The 17,946-nt window shown below is 44.8% G+C and overlaps 3 protein-coding genes across 3 annotated transcripts in view; 2 read left to right on the top strand and 1 right to left on the bottom strand.

The window, feature by feature from the left end:
* Positions 1-4,528: 4,528 nt before the first annotated feature.
* trim13 (tripartite motif containing 13) lies at positions 4,529-7,199 on the bottom strand. The gene is made up of 2 exons (XM_084452182.1): positions 7,138-7,199; positions 4,529-6,410 (listed from the first exon to the last, which is right to left on the bottom strand). The coding sequence occupies exon 2, from the start codon at positions 6,402-6,404 to the stop codon at positions 5,181-5,183; it is 1,224 nt and encodes a 407-aa protein (XP_084308308.1). The 5' UTR covers positions 6,405-6,410; positions 7,138-7,199; the 3' UTR covers positions 4,529-5,180.
* A 987-nt stretch (positions 7,200-8,186) lies between these two features.
* spryd7b (SPRY domain containing 7b) lies at positions 8,187-13,345 on the top strand. Its single transcript, XM_084451706.1, has 5 exons — positions 8,187-8,307; positions 8,860-8,976; positions 9,975-10,141; positions 11,332-11,434; positions 12,265-13,345. The coding sequence occupies exons 1-5, from the start codon at positions 8,193-8,195 to the stop codon at positions 12,360-12,362; spliced, it is 600 nt and encodes a 199-aa protein (XP_084307832.1). The 5' UTR covers positions 8,187-8,192; the 3' UTR covers positions 12,363-13,345.
* A 1,504-nt stretch (positions 13,346-14,849) lies between these two features.
* Positions 14,850-17,946, top strand: part of LOC311319866 (importin subunit alpha-4) — a gene marked incomplete at its 5' end in the record, with an annotated part of 14,588 nt that continues 11,491 nt past the window's right edge. The window contains 2 exons of the mRNA XM_084451490.1: positions 14,850-14,918; positions 16,840-16,884. Coding sequence (XP_084307616.1) covers positions 14,850-14,918; positions 16,840-16,884 — 114 coding nt within the window. The remainder of the gene's footprint in view (positions 14,919-16,839; positions 16,885-17,946) is intronic.

The raw sequence follows: 17,946 nt of genomic DNA, 5'->3' as shown, positions 1-17,946 counted from the left end.
ACGTACACATGAGCTCATTCCCCCTTGTCATTGACAGAACAGACATGTCATATGTTCTCTTCTTCTGCTCTTTTTTAACATTTGCATGTTAACATTCCCCTCTTCTTCTGTGTTTTAGATGTTTTGGGCCCAGGAGCGCATTTCAGCCATGGAGAGAGGATCTGCACTTCCAGCTGTCTCTGTGTGTGTGTGTGTGTGTGTGTGTGTGTGTGTGTGTGTGTGTGTGTGTGTGTGTGTGTGTGTGTGAGTGAGAGAGATGACTAAATGTACAGTATGTGTGAGAATTGAATGAGTGTGTGTACACCTGTGTTGAGAGTATGGACAGTGTATGAATGAGTGCGATATTGAAGTGTGTGTATGTGTGAGGGAGAGAGAGTTGAGGAGTGTGTGTAAGCATTGGCTCGCTTTCCCTCCCTCTTGCGCACACACCGAGGGTGAGAGGATTTGGGCGAGGGGGAGCGAGAGCTGGTTCTGGTTCTGGTGAAGCTGTAGCAGCACAGAATGGTTTGTGGGTTACACAGAGATGCAGGCCATACTGAGCTGCAGCAGTAACTCCTGGAGAGACACACAGACACCTGAAAAAGCAGGAAATAGAATAACAAGTGTTAGTCTTGGAGAGGGGACTGTGTGAAGGCCAATGTTCTGTATCACACACATGCTGAGGGCAGCCCTGTCTGCCCCCCGAGTGTTTGTGGGATCCACCTGCCCCTGGTTACTGGCGGCCCTGCTGTAGCAGCACGTAAATATTGGAGTTAAGACTACTGCTGAAGCCTCCAGTATTGATCGTGCTGCTGAAGCAAAGCTGACCGCTTACCAACCACATCCTGGGAACTCTGGGTGTGGTGCAGCTTTCTCCTGCCCTGAAGATGAGAGGACACAAACTTTAAAACCATGCCTAGGATGACCTGTGCACAAGGATGTCGCTCGGTTTTACCCTCTTTGTATGTATGTGTATGTTTTACTTTTGTTTCATAATGAATGAATTCATTTGAACATTTACTTTTCCGTGTAGGCCTATTTGTATTTCAACTTTGTATTTAAACTTCTAGAAGTTCAACATTTTTTTGTATATCTTTCTAAAATCTATTTAGACAGGGGTGTATTTGCATGTGCTCTATCTGCATGCTTGGTGGTGTCCAGGTCTACTCTCTGACTAGTGGACGGCACTCTCTAGCTGACCAACATTCTCTCATTTTAAATATCATTCATTTAAAACAGCTCAACCGAAATTCCAGGCGTAAGGCTCCATGTGACTTGGAACTGACCAGTATGGCCTTATTGTGCGGTCAACTTTGCAGATTTGAGCTGTAACACAACCATTCTATTATGCAACTGTAACTGTTTTATGCGGTTTGGCAATAAAGTGTGTACCATATCTCAATCTTTGATCTCCTGGATTGTGTGTCGCAAGGTCTTGTAGCTTAGGCCTATACTATTTCGTGTGCAAATTCATCAAAAATGTTTGAATTCACACCTCGTCCTACAGCACCAAGATGAATGAGGCGAGGAAGAAGGTACATTTTCTTTCCCTGTATGTTGGCATGCAAATGTAGCTTATTAAACCTACATTTAGGCCCGTCATTGGGCTATAAATTAGCATGTGAGGGTTAATATGAACTTATTGTGGCAACATTAATATAGAATCCCATGTATCATGTGAGTTGACCGTTATAATGCTATTTTGCATTTGTGTTACCTTGCATCCTCTGGCTGACTACCTATCCTGTCTGTAGGCTATATAGTAAAGTCACTACGAAGGCCAGTTGGGATTCATAAATTTGGATTAGGATCCCACTCGGAATGAGGAAGATATATTGAATGAAACGGCTTTATTCCGGACATAAGAGAGGAGAGAATCGTGCTTTTTGAATCAAGTCTGGCCCAGTGTGACTTCCACCCTTTCCCACGCGCATTTGCCCTCTCCGCTAAGTAACAACTAGGCTACAGGATCATTATAGGAATTTATGATTTGATCTGATTTGATTGATAGATAGATATGATCAGATATCAAGAAGTCATATATGATATGAACTATATATCTATGGGGGTAGTGGGACAAATCCACACTTCAGGAAAATGGAGACGAGACGCAGGATGGCGTCGATCCCCACATTTCACTATGAAAAGCGGTGATGCAAGGAGAACTTTTTAGCTTCCCAATTTCATCCTTTAATCTGAAATAGCCTTTTAACTTGTCCACACCACATCGATTTAAAGCACAATATTGTAATTATTGTCTATTACGCTGTTAAAATATGATTGACAAAGGCGAATGGAGAACTGGTGACAGTTTATCCGTATATTCTGTCCTATATTCACACTTTAAACACCATGACAGTCTTCTTCCAATCTAAACACATTTTTCACATTTATTGTGTAATTATAATTTTAAATAGGCTACTAGGACGTTATTAGTGGGATTAGGCCCTGTGCACGATATTTATTTCTATGCAGTGGAAGGCGCAGAGGCATAAATGCAAGTTCCACATTTTTGAGCAGTCCAAGATAGCCTACTGGACTGATATTAATTGCAAAAATATTTATTATTTTACTGTAGACTTCATTACGCAAGCGTTTCAGGATAACTGGCGTACATTCAATACTTTATAGGTCTATATTAGTATGCCTCGAGAAATACAAGCATTTATCCTTCTTTGCTATAACATAGGCCTAATATTGTGCATGCTTTTTTTATTATTTATTTTTTTACAGGCCTACGCCATTTTATCTTATTTTAAGCATGAGCCCTGGCATTCTATTTTAGATAGCCTAGTTTAGTGATCTAGGCGAATTTTGGGGCCATTCAAATCTGAAATTATTTAGGACATATTAGGTTGTATATTAACCTGTATTTTATTTTGTCTTATTGTCAATATGTTCGTGTTATTTCTTTTGATACCTGGTAGGCTATGTGCAAACCACAGAGGGTAGACACCATACTGAAACACATTTTCATTAGACTAAGACATTCACAAAATTGAAAATAAATAAATAATAATAATAATAAATTGTCTTTTTTGTTTCTTTGCTTACAACTGTTCCAACACGTCCTTGAGACACAGCTATAGGCATACTGCTATCCTGCATACTGCGAAATTATGTGGGCTATAATGCATAGCCTATGTTGACTTATATAGACGTATTCTTATATGAAAAGGGCTGTAAGAGATTGACTGTAAACCATCTTTGTCATAAAGAAAATAGACATAAATTGGTGATAGCAGCTCGCCGTGAGCCACATTTGGTACTTGATTTAGCATGCTATAGCTTTACTGTTCACACTGAACGTTTTTAAGTTTGAAAAAAAAAAAAAAAGATTTATCTTTATTTTGGATTTTAGCTTATTCGTTATTTTGACTGAAAAATTATGGACATTGTAGGCTATATGTACACCGCCAATGTGCTGCAGACTGTACACACTTCCATCGCCATAATCTCAAAATGTGTTTTTGACCAATGTACAAATAAATAATTGTAACTATATATAAATATATGAGCTTGGGGTTATATTGGTAGAAATAAATTAAAATAGCCTATAAATGGGGGAAAAGCAACATTTATTTTTATCCCATGTTTGCCCGGCAACAGTCGGCTATATATATAGCCTACGTGCAGTGACGTGGGTCCTGAAATGTGGTCAGTGCTGACATCATAGGCTCACTTTGCGGCCTGATCCTGGGATTCCCGTTATGATTTCACTTCTAGTGAAAAGTAACAAAAAAACTAAGACATGGATGACTGGTGTGCAAATCATAATTTACGACTTATAGCCCTGCACGTGATGCTGCACGGCATGCCGTTTTCGTTTAGTCTAGTGCAGTCATGCATGGGATCGTCACTGATAATGATGCTCTCAGAATTTCTTTTGATGAAGGTCTATAATTAATTTCGTCTGTCTGGTTTGCGTTGGCCTAAAAGATACATTGGTCAGTGGTTAAACTGAACAGTTAGTTTGCAACACATCAAACTGCATGAGATCATTGCATATCTACTGGGTCACACATTCTAGAAAAGATGAATCAAAATATCATCCGAGGTGGTAAACCACATAATCTGCATTTATGGCAACTTTTCCAATATAGGCCCAAAACACGAACTGACAGAAGTGACACACACTAGTACGGTATTGTCAATCGGTGGGATATTATGAGAAGTGTGATCCAAATATCTCAAAGGCATATAGCCTACGCTTGCATACGTCGAACTTGCAAACATAGCCTACACTTCGTTCCCGTGGAGGTTGAGTGTCAGTGATGACGGGTGCATCAGAGACAGACGCGTAGCATGGGAAACAGCATCATAGAATGTCATCAAATGACCGTGTTTCCCTTTATCTCACATGGGCAGACTAGAGAGACCAATAGCGATATTCACTGCAGACTGGATACGTGAAGCCTCTATCACCCACATCACAACAAGCAAACAAACCAAAAATACAGAATGTGGCATGACAGAAAATACACAACCGAGGTTTTATTAGGCAAGAGAGGTGCGGCTCTGGGGTGACAACAAGGCACGTGGTGTCAATTCTGTCCACAAATGAAAAGGGAAAACTAAAATCAGTCTGACTCACGGACAATAAAACGAGAAGCTGCAATCAATGGAATGTTTGCAAGGCCCCATGCCTCTGATTTGGAAATAAAATATAAATATTCGGAGGTTGCTTAAACGACCGATATGGTAGAGTGATCATATGGCTTATATAAGGAAGGATGCAGCTTGAAATGTACAGACTTACAGTGAATTAGTGATAGTAGGCCCGTCATTGGACCTTTTCTATAACACTGACGCCTTATGATTATAAAAAAGTTACTTGAAATACGTTTCTACCATAATGATATGCAAACAGACAGGAAGTATGCACATATTAAATTCTATAGGCTACTCATGCTATACATGTGCTATCCGTATGGATGTATATAGTCCTTGTTATTCGTATTTTTATGCTTATTGCTACTATGCATATTACGTATCTGCATTTCCAACCCTTGTTGTAATTTTTCCACTGCTGAAACGCATAACTCTCCCCTACGAGGATCATTAAAGTATATCTGTCTGTTTGTCTGTCTGTCTATCTAAATATGTAGGCCTATATGAAAACAGCTTGTTACTGAATGCTTTAGACCAAAAAGCATAGAAAAAGAAAAAAGGTCTAAAAGACCAACTCATACTAAAGCAACTTACAGCAGCCAATAAAAATAATAAAATAAAATAAAATCGACTGTGGCATTTATCAGATTCAGGATGCAGTTCTGACACGCATCCATCAGACAAGCGCATGCGTCCAGCGTCTCTCTCCAGCACCATCCAGGGACCGTGACCAGGGAATGGGGAACGACCGGCAGGTAAGCTTGACTGAGGGAGGAAAGGTGGTCAGACACTGCGGTCCGGTTGTCCGGCTGGAGGAGAACCAGGGCTGACAGCAGCAGGCTGACAAACAGGGCGAGTTTCCCCGTAGTTTTGCCCCAGAGACGCGAGGCCCCGGAGCGACAGGACCCGTTCTCCTGGGGAACCGAGAGCTTGTCCACGTCTCTGAGCCTCACCGAGTCCCAGTTTTTGACGTCGAAGTTACGTACCAGGGGACCGACGTCCATGACGGTCCGGGAGGGCAGCGGAGTTTCCCGGACAACGCGCAGCTTCTCCCTGAACTCCTGCATCTGCTGGAGGAACCAGAGGGGGTCCGTCACGTTCCGGAACGACTCTGCGATGCTGAGCGCACGACTATGCTCCTCCAGCGCCGCGCTCAGTGTGTTGATCTGCGGGTCGTACGCTTGCATCACCACCAGTTTCAGAGTCTCGAAATCGGAGAGAATCTCGCTCTTCTTGTGGTCCAGGGTGCTGATTAGTTTCTCGAAATAGTCGGTTACTTTATCTGCGTCCATGGATACCAACTGGAGCGCCTTTTTCTTACTGGCTTCCAGTGTCTCTAGGCAGGTTAGGATGTCTGCGCTGCGCCAGCTCTCTACATCATGGGACAGCTCCTCAAACGCTGTCTTCTCTTGCTGGTACGCATCTTCCAGGGCACAGAACTTGTGCCCTTTGTGGTCCCCTGTCGTTGCGCAAAATCCACAGATCAGTTTCAAGTCGGTGGCACAGAATATATTGAGCGGCTGGCCATTGTGTTGCTTGCAAAGTGACATCCTCGGCAAAGTTCTGATTTTGTTGTATTTCTCCACGATTCCGCGTAAGGAGTAGTTAACCTGAATGCTGTTGATACCGTTGTGCTGCGTCTCTTTACGGCAGGTTGGGCATTTGAACGGGGGTCTCCACACAGGGGATCGATTCCCCTCCAAAATCCCCTCTAAGCACTTCTTGCAAAAACTGTGAGAACAAGGTAAAACGCGAGGATCCTCAAAGAGACAGCAGCAGATTGGGCAGGTGAGGTCCTCTTCTAGAAGCTCCATGATGTCCTGAAACAAATGACACAATCAAACTTAAGAGAGAAACTTGGGCTACAGAAAAATGAACGATCGATTCATTGATCAATCATAGGCTACCTACCCGGTCAGCTCTGAGAGGCAAAAACGCAACGATAGAAATTGGTGCCATTGAATTGCACCCAATAACACTTTTGCGCAAAAGATAAATTATTCGGTCACTCGTGTTATGGTTCAGCCATGCCAAATGGTGCATTAATGAATCCACGAACATGGGACGGAAACATTGGTGCTATGCACGCAAAACTAAAAACTACCCCAGTCCCTGTCTCCTGTTTTCCCCTCGACGACCTACTTTTTGGTGCGTTCTGGAAATATCGTTTCGAGACATAACACCAACCTACTAAATCGTTAGCAGATCACGAGTCTACAACTGCCTTGCACACCCTGTCAAGTCCAACGTACACTGTAGCCTATCTATTAACCGAGAAGCGTAGTAGTTTGGCTCAGATCCCGTTCGGTTTTGATGTAACCTAGCCCTTCGTTTCGTTTTCAGATATCCTAGCGCATATCCTGTATAGCAAATATCAGGAGGCAAACACCCACATGCGGTTTCATCCCCCAGTCTAACCTAGACTATAACGGATTGCCGCCAAATATACTTTACGCAATTAATGGTCCCCTTGGAAGGGCTGTGAGAGGGTCGTGGCAGCTTTAGAAGGCGTAAAGTAACATGCAACGGGACCCAAAATCCACTCACCAGATGCTTGACGCACAGTGCAGCGCAATCATGGCGCTGGCTTGTTGCTGTGCAGACTTCGCTCTGTCCGGGCGACAGAAATTAACTCTTCCAGTCCCGCGTGGGTGCAAAATTAACAAACTTTAATCTCCTAAAAACGCTATAGATATCACACATGATAACAGAAGCGGCTTCAAATGAAACGATCGTAATGTGTTTGTGGTGATACGTTTGTATGTTACATTTTTAACACTTTACAAACGTTGTACGTTTTGACGGAGAGGCAGATAAATGCAGATGATCCCTGGAAGTTGGGGGGAGGGGGGCTGTTGCTATGCAAAACATTACAGCGTGAAAGACTGTCAAACACTAGGTTCTTACAATCACCCGGCTTCTGATCACTGCTCCTATCGCCCTACTTTTACAGCTAGTTCCTACTTCATTCTGAACATCTGATTCATATGAGCATAGTTCAGATAAGACAATCATGATCCAAGTGAGTAGGCCTAGGCTATTATTCATAACAGAATCAAACCAACATACTGTTTGATTGACACTGTTATGCACTGTCACTACTTAACTAACACTTAACAACACAATGTGCAGATAACACGCGCATCATTGACATAACAACAATAAATTTAATCAATTGAAGAAGAATGACGATCATCCATCCTCTTTGCTTGATTCATTGCATGTGTTGCTCTGCTGACACAGCGCCATTTCCCATCACATATATGTTCACCACTAGGCGAAATGTATGATCATGCTATGTGTTTTCCAAGCTTGACACATTGATAACCAATAGCTACCAAGTCACGTGTAAAAAAAAAATATGTTGACCTTGATATTCTTCCCTTGTTTCCATGCCATCAGGAGCAACTGCGTATCTTACCAAGCTATGTGATTGGACACGTTGGCGAGGAGCTAGGACTCCTAGACCGCTTCCAGGACTGACCGAAAGGGGGCGCTGTTTCACACGGGAGGCTACGGAAACTAGCGCTCTTCGCAAGATACATTGTGTCGTTGACTCATCGTCCGAGGCTGTGTTTCCGGTTGTTGTGAGCAGTTCCAGAATGGCTGCAGTGTTTACGTGTTGTCTGGGATGTCTGGGATGCTGCGGAGATGGGGGATCGGGGCATATTCCTCTGAAAGAAATGCCCACCGTCCAGTTAGACACGCATCACATGGGTCAGTGATTTTTGTGAATAATCTCGAGATGTTCTGGTAGATCAATGTGAGTGTGGTTACTTTAAAGTGATATGTCTGTTCTGAGTGCTGAGCACTTCCGGATAATGATGGGTAATGGCTCTTTTATTTACTGACCCAGTGCATCATATCCGATGTGAAGGATCTAGTTTAATGGTCACCTATGCTCAGTCCCACTACTGTTGCTCAACTGTTGCTCAGCAAAATGAATCGCCCTTGTGGACAATAAAGACATCTAATCTAAGGAAAAGACCAAGCAGCCAATCAGCTCAATAGGCCCTGTGCACCAGCTCCACTACTTCCTGGAAGTCACTTGGCTTCTTTATTTCCTGTCCTATATGATTGGATTAAGTGATTAATCAGGTGTGCGCTGGGTCTGCCTCACCCCTGATTAAGCACTTAATCCAATCATATAGGACAGGAAATCTAGATGCCAAGTGACTTTCAGGAAGTAGTGGAGCTGGTGCACAGGGCCTATTGCTTGACCGGCAGCGTTGCTGAAGTCACTTAACGACAACTCTGACTTTTCCACAGGCACTGATGTCGTGATCGTCAAGAGCGGTCGGAGGATATGTGGCACGGGGGGTTGCCTTGCCAATGCTCCCTTGCACCAGAACAAGAGCTACTTTGAGTTCAAGATCCAGTCTACTGGTAAGATACAGCTCTCACCTGAAACTTTGGCTTGTTTAGTATGGGAATGAGGTTAGCCCTGGTCCAGGTCAGTACACTATTCGGGGCTATACCGTGGTATACTGTCCTGCCAGGGACCAATCAATCAATCAATCAAAGCTTTATTTATATAGCGCATTTCATACCCAGAGGCAACACAATGCGCTTTACAGAGAACAAGGGAGGTGGGCAGACATCCCACCCCTACATATTCCAGGGACCATTCATTGCGCCATATACTTTTTTCACTCTGTCTACATTACCGCACCTACAGACAATATTATTTTGTTACTCACTGAAGTGAAGTCATTTTTCAAAAGATGAAAGCATTTTCTCTGATGTGGGTACAGCTGTTGTCCCCCACCTTTTATATAAAAAGCAACATTTTGCTCTTAAATAGCACATTCACCAATATCCACTCAGCTATTATGGTATCCTCTAGCCTGGCTTCACGACCCTTATCATGTGATCCCATATGCTGTTTCTCTTAAGAGATCACGTGATCAGGGTTATGAAGCCAGGCTAGTGAACATCGGTGGATATGTGCTATTTAAGTGTATAGTGTTTTCTATATAAAAGATGGGGGGGCTACAACTGTAGTAACCTCTGAGAAAGGCTTTCATCTTTCGAAAAATGTCTTCACTTCGGTGAGTAATGAATTAATATTGTCTGTAGATGAAAAAAGTTGGCACAATGAATGGTCCCTGGCAGAGCGGTATACCAGGGTATAGCCCTGAATAGTATACCGACCTGGACCAGGGCTAGGAATGAGGTGTTCTATTTGTCAGTGAGGGGGTGATGTTGTGGGATGTTCCTTGGTTTGTGGGTATCCTAACTTGCATCAAACAATGATATACTGTGTCTACATGATGTTCATAGTTCAGAAAACATGCTGCCAGTCCTGGTTCTGCACAACAGTTGTGTGGGGGTGTGTAGGCTTACCAAGTTTACTTTCCTTGACACTGTGTCTGTGTATGCAGGTGTGTGGGGGATAGGTGTGGCCACTCAGAAGGTGAACCTGAACCAGGTACCAATGGGAAGGGACACCAACAGTCTAGTGCTGAGGCACGATGGGTCGGTGTACCACAACAACGAAGAGAAGAACCGGCTACCGGCCAACAGCCTGCCCCAGGAGGGCGACATCGTGGTGAGTCTGCAGCTTGACGCCACTGATCAGTCAAACAGCAGCCGTGACCCCGTTTTGGCTTGGTTTTACAATGTGTTCTGGACGATCAGATTCAAAGTGGACAGCGAGACTGTGTCTACCATGCGTCTCCAAATGTGTCCAGCTGACCACTTGTGTTCGTATATAGTAACCATAGTACCTCGGTCACTCCTGCCTGTGTGCGTGTCGCACAGCTGTTCCATGTAAACAAATCAATAATCAGCCGGTTTGACTTCGAGCAGATTAAAAAAAGTGTGCATGAAAGCAACCGAAGATGCTTGAAGGACTAATGAACATAGTAGGACTTTTTCCAACTGATCGATTGATAGATCACAAGTCATTTGCGACTTAAAAAAAGAGCACAGGATAAGGCGAAAAAGAAGAAAAATGATCCTGCATTGATGATGTGTTTTCCTGTTACGTCTTTGTCGGGGACGCATCAGGACGCATTAGCGTTTAGACTACTAAAGATATGTGGTCAAATGCGTCCCAGACCACCTCAGCAAGTGGTTTGAGGAAACGTTTCATAAAACGTTTTGGTGGCTGTTTACACTTGTATTCAGCGCTGTCCACTTTGAATCTGATCGTCCAAAACGCATTCTAAAACCAAGTCTAAACAGGGTCTCTGTTACAGGTGTCGCTGTTCTGTGCATTATTCCACTCTTCATATTACTTACTAATTCATGACCTCCTATGCCTTAATCTCAGGCCCCTGATTTACAAACACATTTCCACCTTCTGAAACTACTGCTTTAGCCAGCGACCGGAAAAAAGAAAAGGAAAAAAAAAGTGGCCTATATTGAAACTTAGGAGTGTGTTTAGGAGTGTGTTTAGGAGTGTGTTTAGGGGTGTGTTTAGGAGTGTGTTTAGGAGTGTGTTTAGGAGTGTGTTTAGGAGTGTGTTAAGCAGTGACTTGACCATTTACAGTTACTGCAGTTAGCCTTTGTAGGGCAGAATAGCAGGAAATTAATTATTATAATCAATTATAATCAATTAATTGACTGATGGGACTGGTCAATATCAGTGTCTATGCATCTCCTAATAGGTGCACGTCAACATTGAAATAAACAATGGTTGAATGAATGAATGAATAAATCAGAAGACCCACTTTCAAACAAATCACTATCGCCAATCAGCATACATGTTTATTGTTCTTCTTGTCCCTCTTCCAGGGCATCACTTATGACCATGTGGAACTGAATCTGTACCTGAATGGCAAGAACATGCACTGTCCAGCCTCAGGCATCAGAGGCACAGTGTTCCCTGTGGTCTATGGTGAGTGTGAAACACTAGTTTCCTGGCTACAGTTTAATTGAGCTTAGTTTAGACCTAAAATAAACTTTCAATAGAGATTCTCCATTAGTAAGGCTTAATCTGTGTCTGGGAAATTAGTCCAAAGTGATTTGTTGCCCTCCACTCCCCGCGATACCACCAGTAAACAAGGTATTTTTCATAGTGTTTTTTTGTTTTTCTGCCACAAGGGGGCAATGTGTGCAAAGTTTTAAAGTCGCACAGAAAAAAAGCATTCTGTCCCATTTTGGTTCACATAATTGGTCATAGTGTTCACCTATTCAACGATGTATGCCAAAAAAATTACAAAATTCTACTTTTGTTGTAATCTTATATCAATCAATCAAAGCTTTATTTGTATAGTGAAATCTTATATCAAAGTATATAATTTCGTACTTCCTGGAAAACGGTAGGTCACGTGCAATTACGACAACAGGTACCTTAGATTTTAGGCCAATAATCTCACGACATCCACCTGTCAATCAACGCTATCCTTCTATCAAATCTGTCTAAAGTTCTTAAAACCTGTCCACTTGTCAATGTTCCAATCAAGTTCCTCTAAACATTATATCCCACCCTCATACAGCATGTAGCTTGTTTGCGTCGAAAATACGTCAAACTACGGAAGTTAGATGATCTCAAACATCCGTTTCTGTGCGACTTTAACAACTACTTTTCATTTGAAACACACATCTACTTTTGGTTTCCCCTAACACTTTCGCATTAGGTTGAATTATCTATAAAGCTATCCATTCAAAACTATTTTACTTAATGCAGTAACTAATATTCCGTTTTGTTCTTTTCCCCTGTGCCAGTGGATGACAGTGCCATCTTAGACTGCCAGTTCAGTGACTTCTACCACACACCACCGCATGGCTTTGAGAAGATCCTGTTCGAACAGCAAATCTTCTGAGCAGCACCTCAAGCTCTACCCTGCATCCCCATTCACACGTACACACTCCCACACACACACACACACACACACGCACACGCACACACACACACACACACACACACACACAGAGCAGCTCATAGCGCCCTGTTGGGATGTGCAGAGCTTTGTCACATGTGTTTTATCTTGTTTCAGTGGCCCTCTGTGTGTTGCATTCTCTGAATCCTCAATGTCCTTAAGCTGCTGTTCTGGTCCAGTTTAGTAGGTTAGCTTTTCATTGGGATCGACGTTATGGATGAAGAGGGAAACTGATAACAGTTAGCGCTGAAGGACAAACAGTGTGTAGTGTGCATATGCAGCTAAAAACGGTCGTCATTTCATATTGCTTTACCTCTGAAATAATACTTTTACATATTAGCCACATACTATTTTCGTTTGATTTCTCTTAAATGCCTCCTTCCTTCCTCATTCCCTCCCCTCATTGATGTAATTTCTGATCTAACATGATTGGATAGGTGAAAACATGGTACTTGGTACACAGCTGTCACCAGTCCAGGCATGTCTGATCAGTTATTTGCCGTGGGAAGGCCGGACCAGTGTCAGGACCAGAAGCCATGTTGTGGTGGATGTGCTTTACTGCTAGGTGATTGATTGTGGAAGGTGGCCTCTGAACTCTCAACGCCATACGGACAGGATGGCATATATGCCCCAAATATATTATATTTGTATCTATTTAATGTATTCATTGATAGCCTACACTAATATGTAAGACATTGTTTCCTTAACAGTAAAACTAAACTCTTAATATTTATCAGTATTTTATTTGTTTGTTTATCTATATTTTTGGTAATTCTTTTCACTTTTTCAGTGGGTATTCCAAATGTTCCAAACTCTTCTCTTTGTTTTCAGGGATATGTAATATTTTCCCAGGCATCTGTCAGAAAGCATATCCTTCATTGATGTGTGACATACTGTCTTTAATGTTTAAGAATCGCTTGCTTTTGTTTGCACTTATGAGATGTGATTGTAAAACAAAATCCAAAAATATTGTTGAGTACAATAAACTGTTGTGTCTGGAAGCATCAATGTTTTTGAAGACTTCAATCACTGAAGTGATTTTACTGAATCACTGGGTTTCCCTTAAGATGAGAAAAGGACATTTTGGGATGCTAGACAACTATTTATGAGACAACCATTGTCATCCATGTTATTTTACAATACAGTGACGGGAGATATGACATTGGCCTATTAAAGAATGACATAATACAGTCAGTGGGATCCCAAGAATGAGGACACCCCAACCCATGATATGCATAGCTCCTCCTCTCCTGCGTCCTGCCTCGTCTTCCTCCAGCCGTCCTCCCCTCATCAGCCCAGCTCACCGCCCTGTCTCTACTGGAGATCCCGAACCCGGGTCTTCCTCCAGCCCTCCTCCCCTCATCAGCCCAGCTCACCGCCCTGTCTCTACTGGAGATCCCGGACCCTCCTCCCCTCATCAGCACAGCTCACCGCCCTGTCTCTACTGGAGATCCCGGACCCGGAGCACTCATCAGCCCAGCTCACCGCCCTGTCTCTACTGGAGATCCCGGACCCGGAGCACTCATCAGCCCAGCTCACCGCCCTGTCTCTACTGGAGATCCCGGACCCCTCCTCCCCTCATCAGCCCAGCTCACCGCCCTGTCTCTACTGGAGATCCCGGACCCGGAGCACTCATCAGCCCAGCTCACCGCCCTGTCTCTACTGGAGATCCCGAACCCCTCCTCCCCTCATCAGCCCAGCTCACCGCCCTGTCTCTACTGGAGATCCCGGACCCCTCCTCCCCTCATCAGCCCAGCTCACCGCCCTGTCTCTACTGGAGATCCCGAACCCCTCCTCCCCTCATCAGCCCAGCTCACCGCCCTGTCTCTACTGGAGATCCCGGACCCCTCCTCCCCTCATCAGCCCAGCTCACCGCCCTGTCTCTACTGGAGATCCCGCCTCCCCTCATCAGCCCAGCTCACCGCCCTGTCTCTACTGGAGATCCCTCCTCCCCTCATCAGCCCAGCTCACCGCCCTCTGTCTCTACTGGAGATCCCTCCTCCCCTCATCAGCCCAGCTCACCGCCCTCTGTCTCTACTGGAGATCCCTCCTCCCCTCATCAGCCCAGCTCACCGCCCTGTCTCTACTGGAGATCCCGGACCCCTCCTCCCCTCATCAGCCCAGCTCACCGCCCTCTGTCTCTACTGGAGATCCCTCCTCCCCTCATCAGCCCAGCTCACCGCCCTGTCTCTACTGGAGATCCCTCCTCCCCTCATCAGCCCAGCTCACCGCCCTCTGTCTCTACTGGAGATCCCTCCTCCCCTCATCAGCCCAGCTCACCGCCCTCTGTCTCTACTGGAGATCCCTCCTCCCCTCATCAGCCCAGCTCACCGCCCTGTCTCTACTGGAGATCCCTCCTCCCCTCATCAGCCCAGCTCACCGCCCTGTCTCTACTGGAGATCCCGGACCCGGAGCACTCACTCGACAGCCATGGCAGAAAACGCCGGCTCGGAAAACCATCGCATCAAGAGCTTCAAAAACAAGGGACGCGATGTCGAGGTAGGAGGACATGTGGATATGGTAGTTGTCCGCATTTTTACTTTGAAATCGACAACATTATCAGGCCGTTTCGTGTTACAAGCTTCGGGGGAAGCCGAGCCCTGGCTAGGTAGTTAAGCTAGCTATAGCTAACTTCGTTAGCATATGGGTGTTAGCCTGCTGGCTCCGTCTATTTGCTGGAGGGGCTGTGTCTTGGAAAGGTCCGATATACGTGCATATGAAGACAGTGCTGAAGCCTTCTTACAAGGACCTGGTTCTAATTATGAACTTTTATATCAACTGAACACAGTACGACGACATTTAAACTCGTTACAGGCAGGAATGTTTCACCATGGACGGGCTCCGTTAGCTAGCTTAGCGTTAGCATGGTTGGTCTGGGCCTGCTAGTGAATCAGTCTGCTGGGTGGGTAGTCGCTACTGCTCGGGTTTCTGTGATGTGATGTGAATTTCAACGAATTCACGAATGTTAATCAATTGAAAGTGTAGCTGTATCATTTGTTGTTTCTGTTTATCAAGCTAGTAACCATCTAGCTATCTACACCCTCACTATCACCATCATCACTCAGGTTAGGTAACGTTGACTAGCTAACGTGGCTAACGTTACATGTTCTGGCTGAGTCGTGTGGTCAGCTGCCGGTCATTGCGCCATCAAATAGTGGCTCGTTGTTGGACCCAAATCATGATTGGATTATAACACAATCTTAGGAGAATGTTTTCTGAATCAAAGGCCAGATTAGGAAATAATTTCTGACGTTTAGAGTAAAGTCAACGCTACTGTCAAACAGATAATGTGTCTGCGTACGACATGTTTTCTTATGGGTCTGAGAAATGAACCATCCCTTGAGGGTAAAGATAAGGCTCAGTACGGATTGATCGAATAGGACCCGCATTGATGGTTTGTTCATCGTTATCTAGCTGTCATCATGACCATCAATCGTTGGTAATCAGTGGTCCAGGAATAGGGGATTGTTTTGACATCTAGAGCCAGTGTGACGAGCACATGGCTACTGGGACTGAAAGACATGGCACTAAGGGGCCACTGCTATTTTAAGGCACCTTGACCCTTGATCCCTAGGGGTCGAGCTTGAACCTTCTCTGGAATCTCTCAACATAAGGTCCTGTTTTCGTAACTGTTTTTTGGGGGGAGGGAGGGTGGGGGTAATGGCTGGGCAGCTGACTACTTACCTATAGAATCGAGTGGGGATTAGATGAGCACCTCAGGTTTGGTTGTGAATAATGTTAACCAGGGACAGATCTGTGTGCTTTGGTCACACCGGGCCTTGGTCACAACCAGTGGTAGCCAGGGTGCTGTCGTCCTTCCTTGGCCACAGTGTAACTGTTGGCAAGGCAACAATGTTGTTGTTGTTGTTGTTGTTGGATGCTGAACTAGCCGTCTGGCAGCCAACCTGCAATGTGTCTGTGAAGAGAGCAGTGACCTGTAAAACTCCTACCCAAAAAAATACAGCCCCCGCCTTGAGATCACTGATATGGTGTGTGAGTCGTTACAGCTGCGCTGAGGACCATATATTTTCACATGTCTGGTTATGTGACTTCAGAGGCTACTTAGTGTGCCATATGGGAAGGGAGAAAGGAAGGAGGCATTTTTAGATTGAGATGCTGCCCAGGACTCTCGGGGTTTACTTCGGCCATCCCAGATAAGAGCGGTGCTGCGGACCGCCTGTTTCTGGCCCACATTACATAAGAGGTTATTTAGGATGGCAATATGAACCGCAGCAAACAGTCACAAGGTCTGGGTCCATCTCACAGTCATGGGTGGTGGGTGAACTGGACACACACACACACAACACACACATACACACACTATTAAACTGCGGTCGTATTTTCTGGCTGGCCTCTTTACACCATGTACAACCTCACTTTTTTACACTCATACTTGCTGTTTGTCGTTCTTGTGTTCCAGACTATGAGAAGACATCGAAATGAGGTGACAGTTGAGCTGAGAAAGGTGAGAAAGACCGACAACATAATAGATCAGAAGTCCTTGTTTTTGTGACGCATGACTTTCCCACACGCACACACACACACACACACACACACACACACACACACACACACACACACACACACACACACAGCTGTCTCATACGTTCTCACTCTCTCTCTCTCTCTCTCTCTCTCTCTCTCTCTCTCTCTCTCTCTCACACATACGCACACACACACAAGCGTCTGTAAGGCCAGCTGTAGACTGGGCTTCCCCAGGCTTGTCACCCAAAGGTCTGCGGACAGAGACAGAGAGGGGGCGTCCCACTGACCATGCAAAATGACCCTATCTCTACTGAGTCCCTGTCTGACCCTCGGGGCCTGCCCCTGTCTCTACCTCTGACCATAGCCTTTGCCCTCTCCACTTGACCTCTGACCCCTGTGAAAGGCCTCCTCCTCTGTCTGACCCCTCACTTCTGACCTTGACTACATAGGCTGGTCTTTGTTTTGGCTCTGAGTACTGATGTGGTGAGAGTCCTATTCTGGGAAGTGTGTGTGCGTGTGTGCGCGCGTGTGTGTGTGTGAGCACGCGTGTCTGTGCGCACGCATGTGTGTGCGCAGGCGTGTGTGTGCGCACGCGTGTGTGTGCGCACGCGTGTGTGTGTGTGCGAGGGGATTTTTGGGTCAGAGTGAGGAGCATCATGCTCAAAGACATGGGTCACAGACCCAGAGTACCAGGATGTTGGGACCTATATTAAATGCCATTCCATTGGGATTAAGAGATTAAAATATCCAAATTGGATCCTCAGCTTGGATGCTGTGTTCTCCTTTTTAGCTTTGGTCGAATAACCCTAAAAGTCCTCAGCGCCTCATGAAATATTGATGAACAGGAGAATAAATAGACATTGCAGTGCAAATCGATGTTAGAAAGTGAGTCTGTTTTCGTCAGTTGTTTTGTCTAATTGAGAAGCCCTGTTGCTTGTCTCTTGCCTCATTTTGACACAAACTTGTCTGGGCCTTTGTTTTGTTGTCTTGTTTTCCATTTCAAAATGTTCCATTACTCGCTTTGCCCTGCCGAAGACGAGCC

The sequence above is a fragment of the Borostomias antarcticus genome, assembly GCF_949987555.1.
Source record: "Borostomias antarcticus genome assembly, chromosome: 17".
Classification (NCBI taxonomy): Eukaryota; Metazoa; Chordata; class Actinopteri; order Stomiiformes; family Stomiidae; genus Borostomias; species Borostomias antarcticus.
The sequence above is the reverse complement of the archived record's forward strand: the minus strand, read 5'-3'. Positions and strand labels throughout refer to the sequence as shown.

What these genes read in the sequence shown, in the direction of transcription:
- trim13 (XM_084452182.1), bottom strand. Translation starts at nt 6,404, where the DNA reads ATGGAGCTTCTAGAAGAGGACCTCACCTGCCCAATCTGCTGCTGTCTC.
- spryd7b (XM_084451706.1), top strand. Translation starts at nt 8,193, where the DNA reads ATGGCTGCAGTGTTTACGTGTTGTCTGGGATGTCTGGGATGCTGCGGA. An exon ending in GTTCAAGATCCAGTCTACTG is followed by an intron (nt 8,977 to 9,974) that starts GTAAGATACAGC and finishes CTGTGTATGCAG; the next exon opens with GTGTGTGGGGGATAGGTGTG. An exon ending in AGTGTTCCCTGTGGTCTATG is followed by an intron (nt 11,435 to 12,264) that starts GTGAGTGTGAAA and finishes CCCCTGTGCCAG; the next exon opens with TGGATGACAGTGCCATCTTA.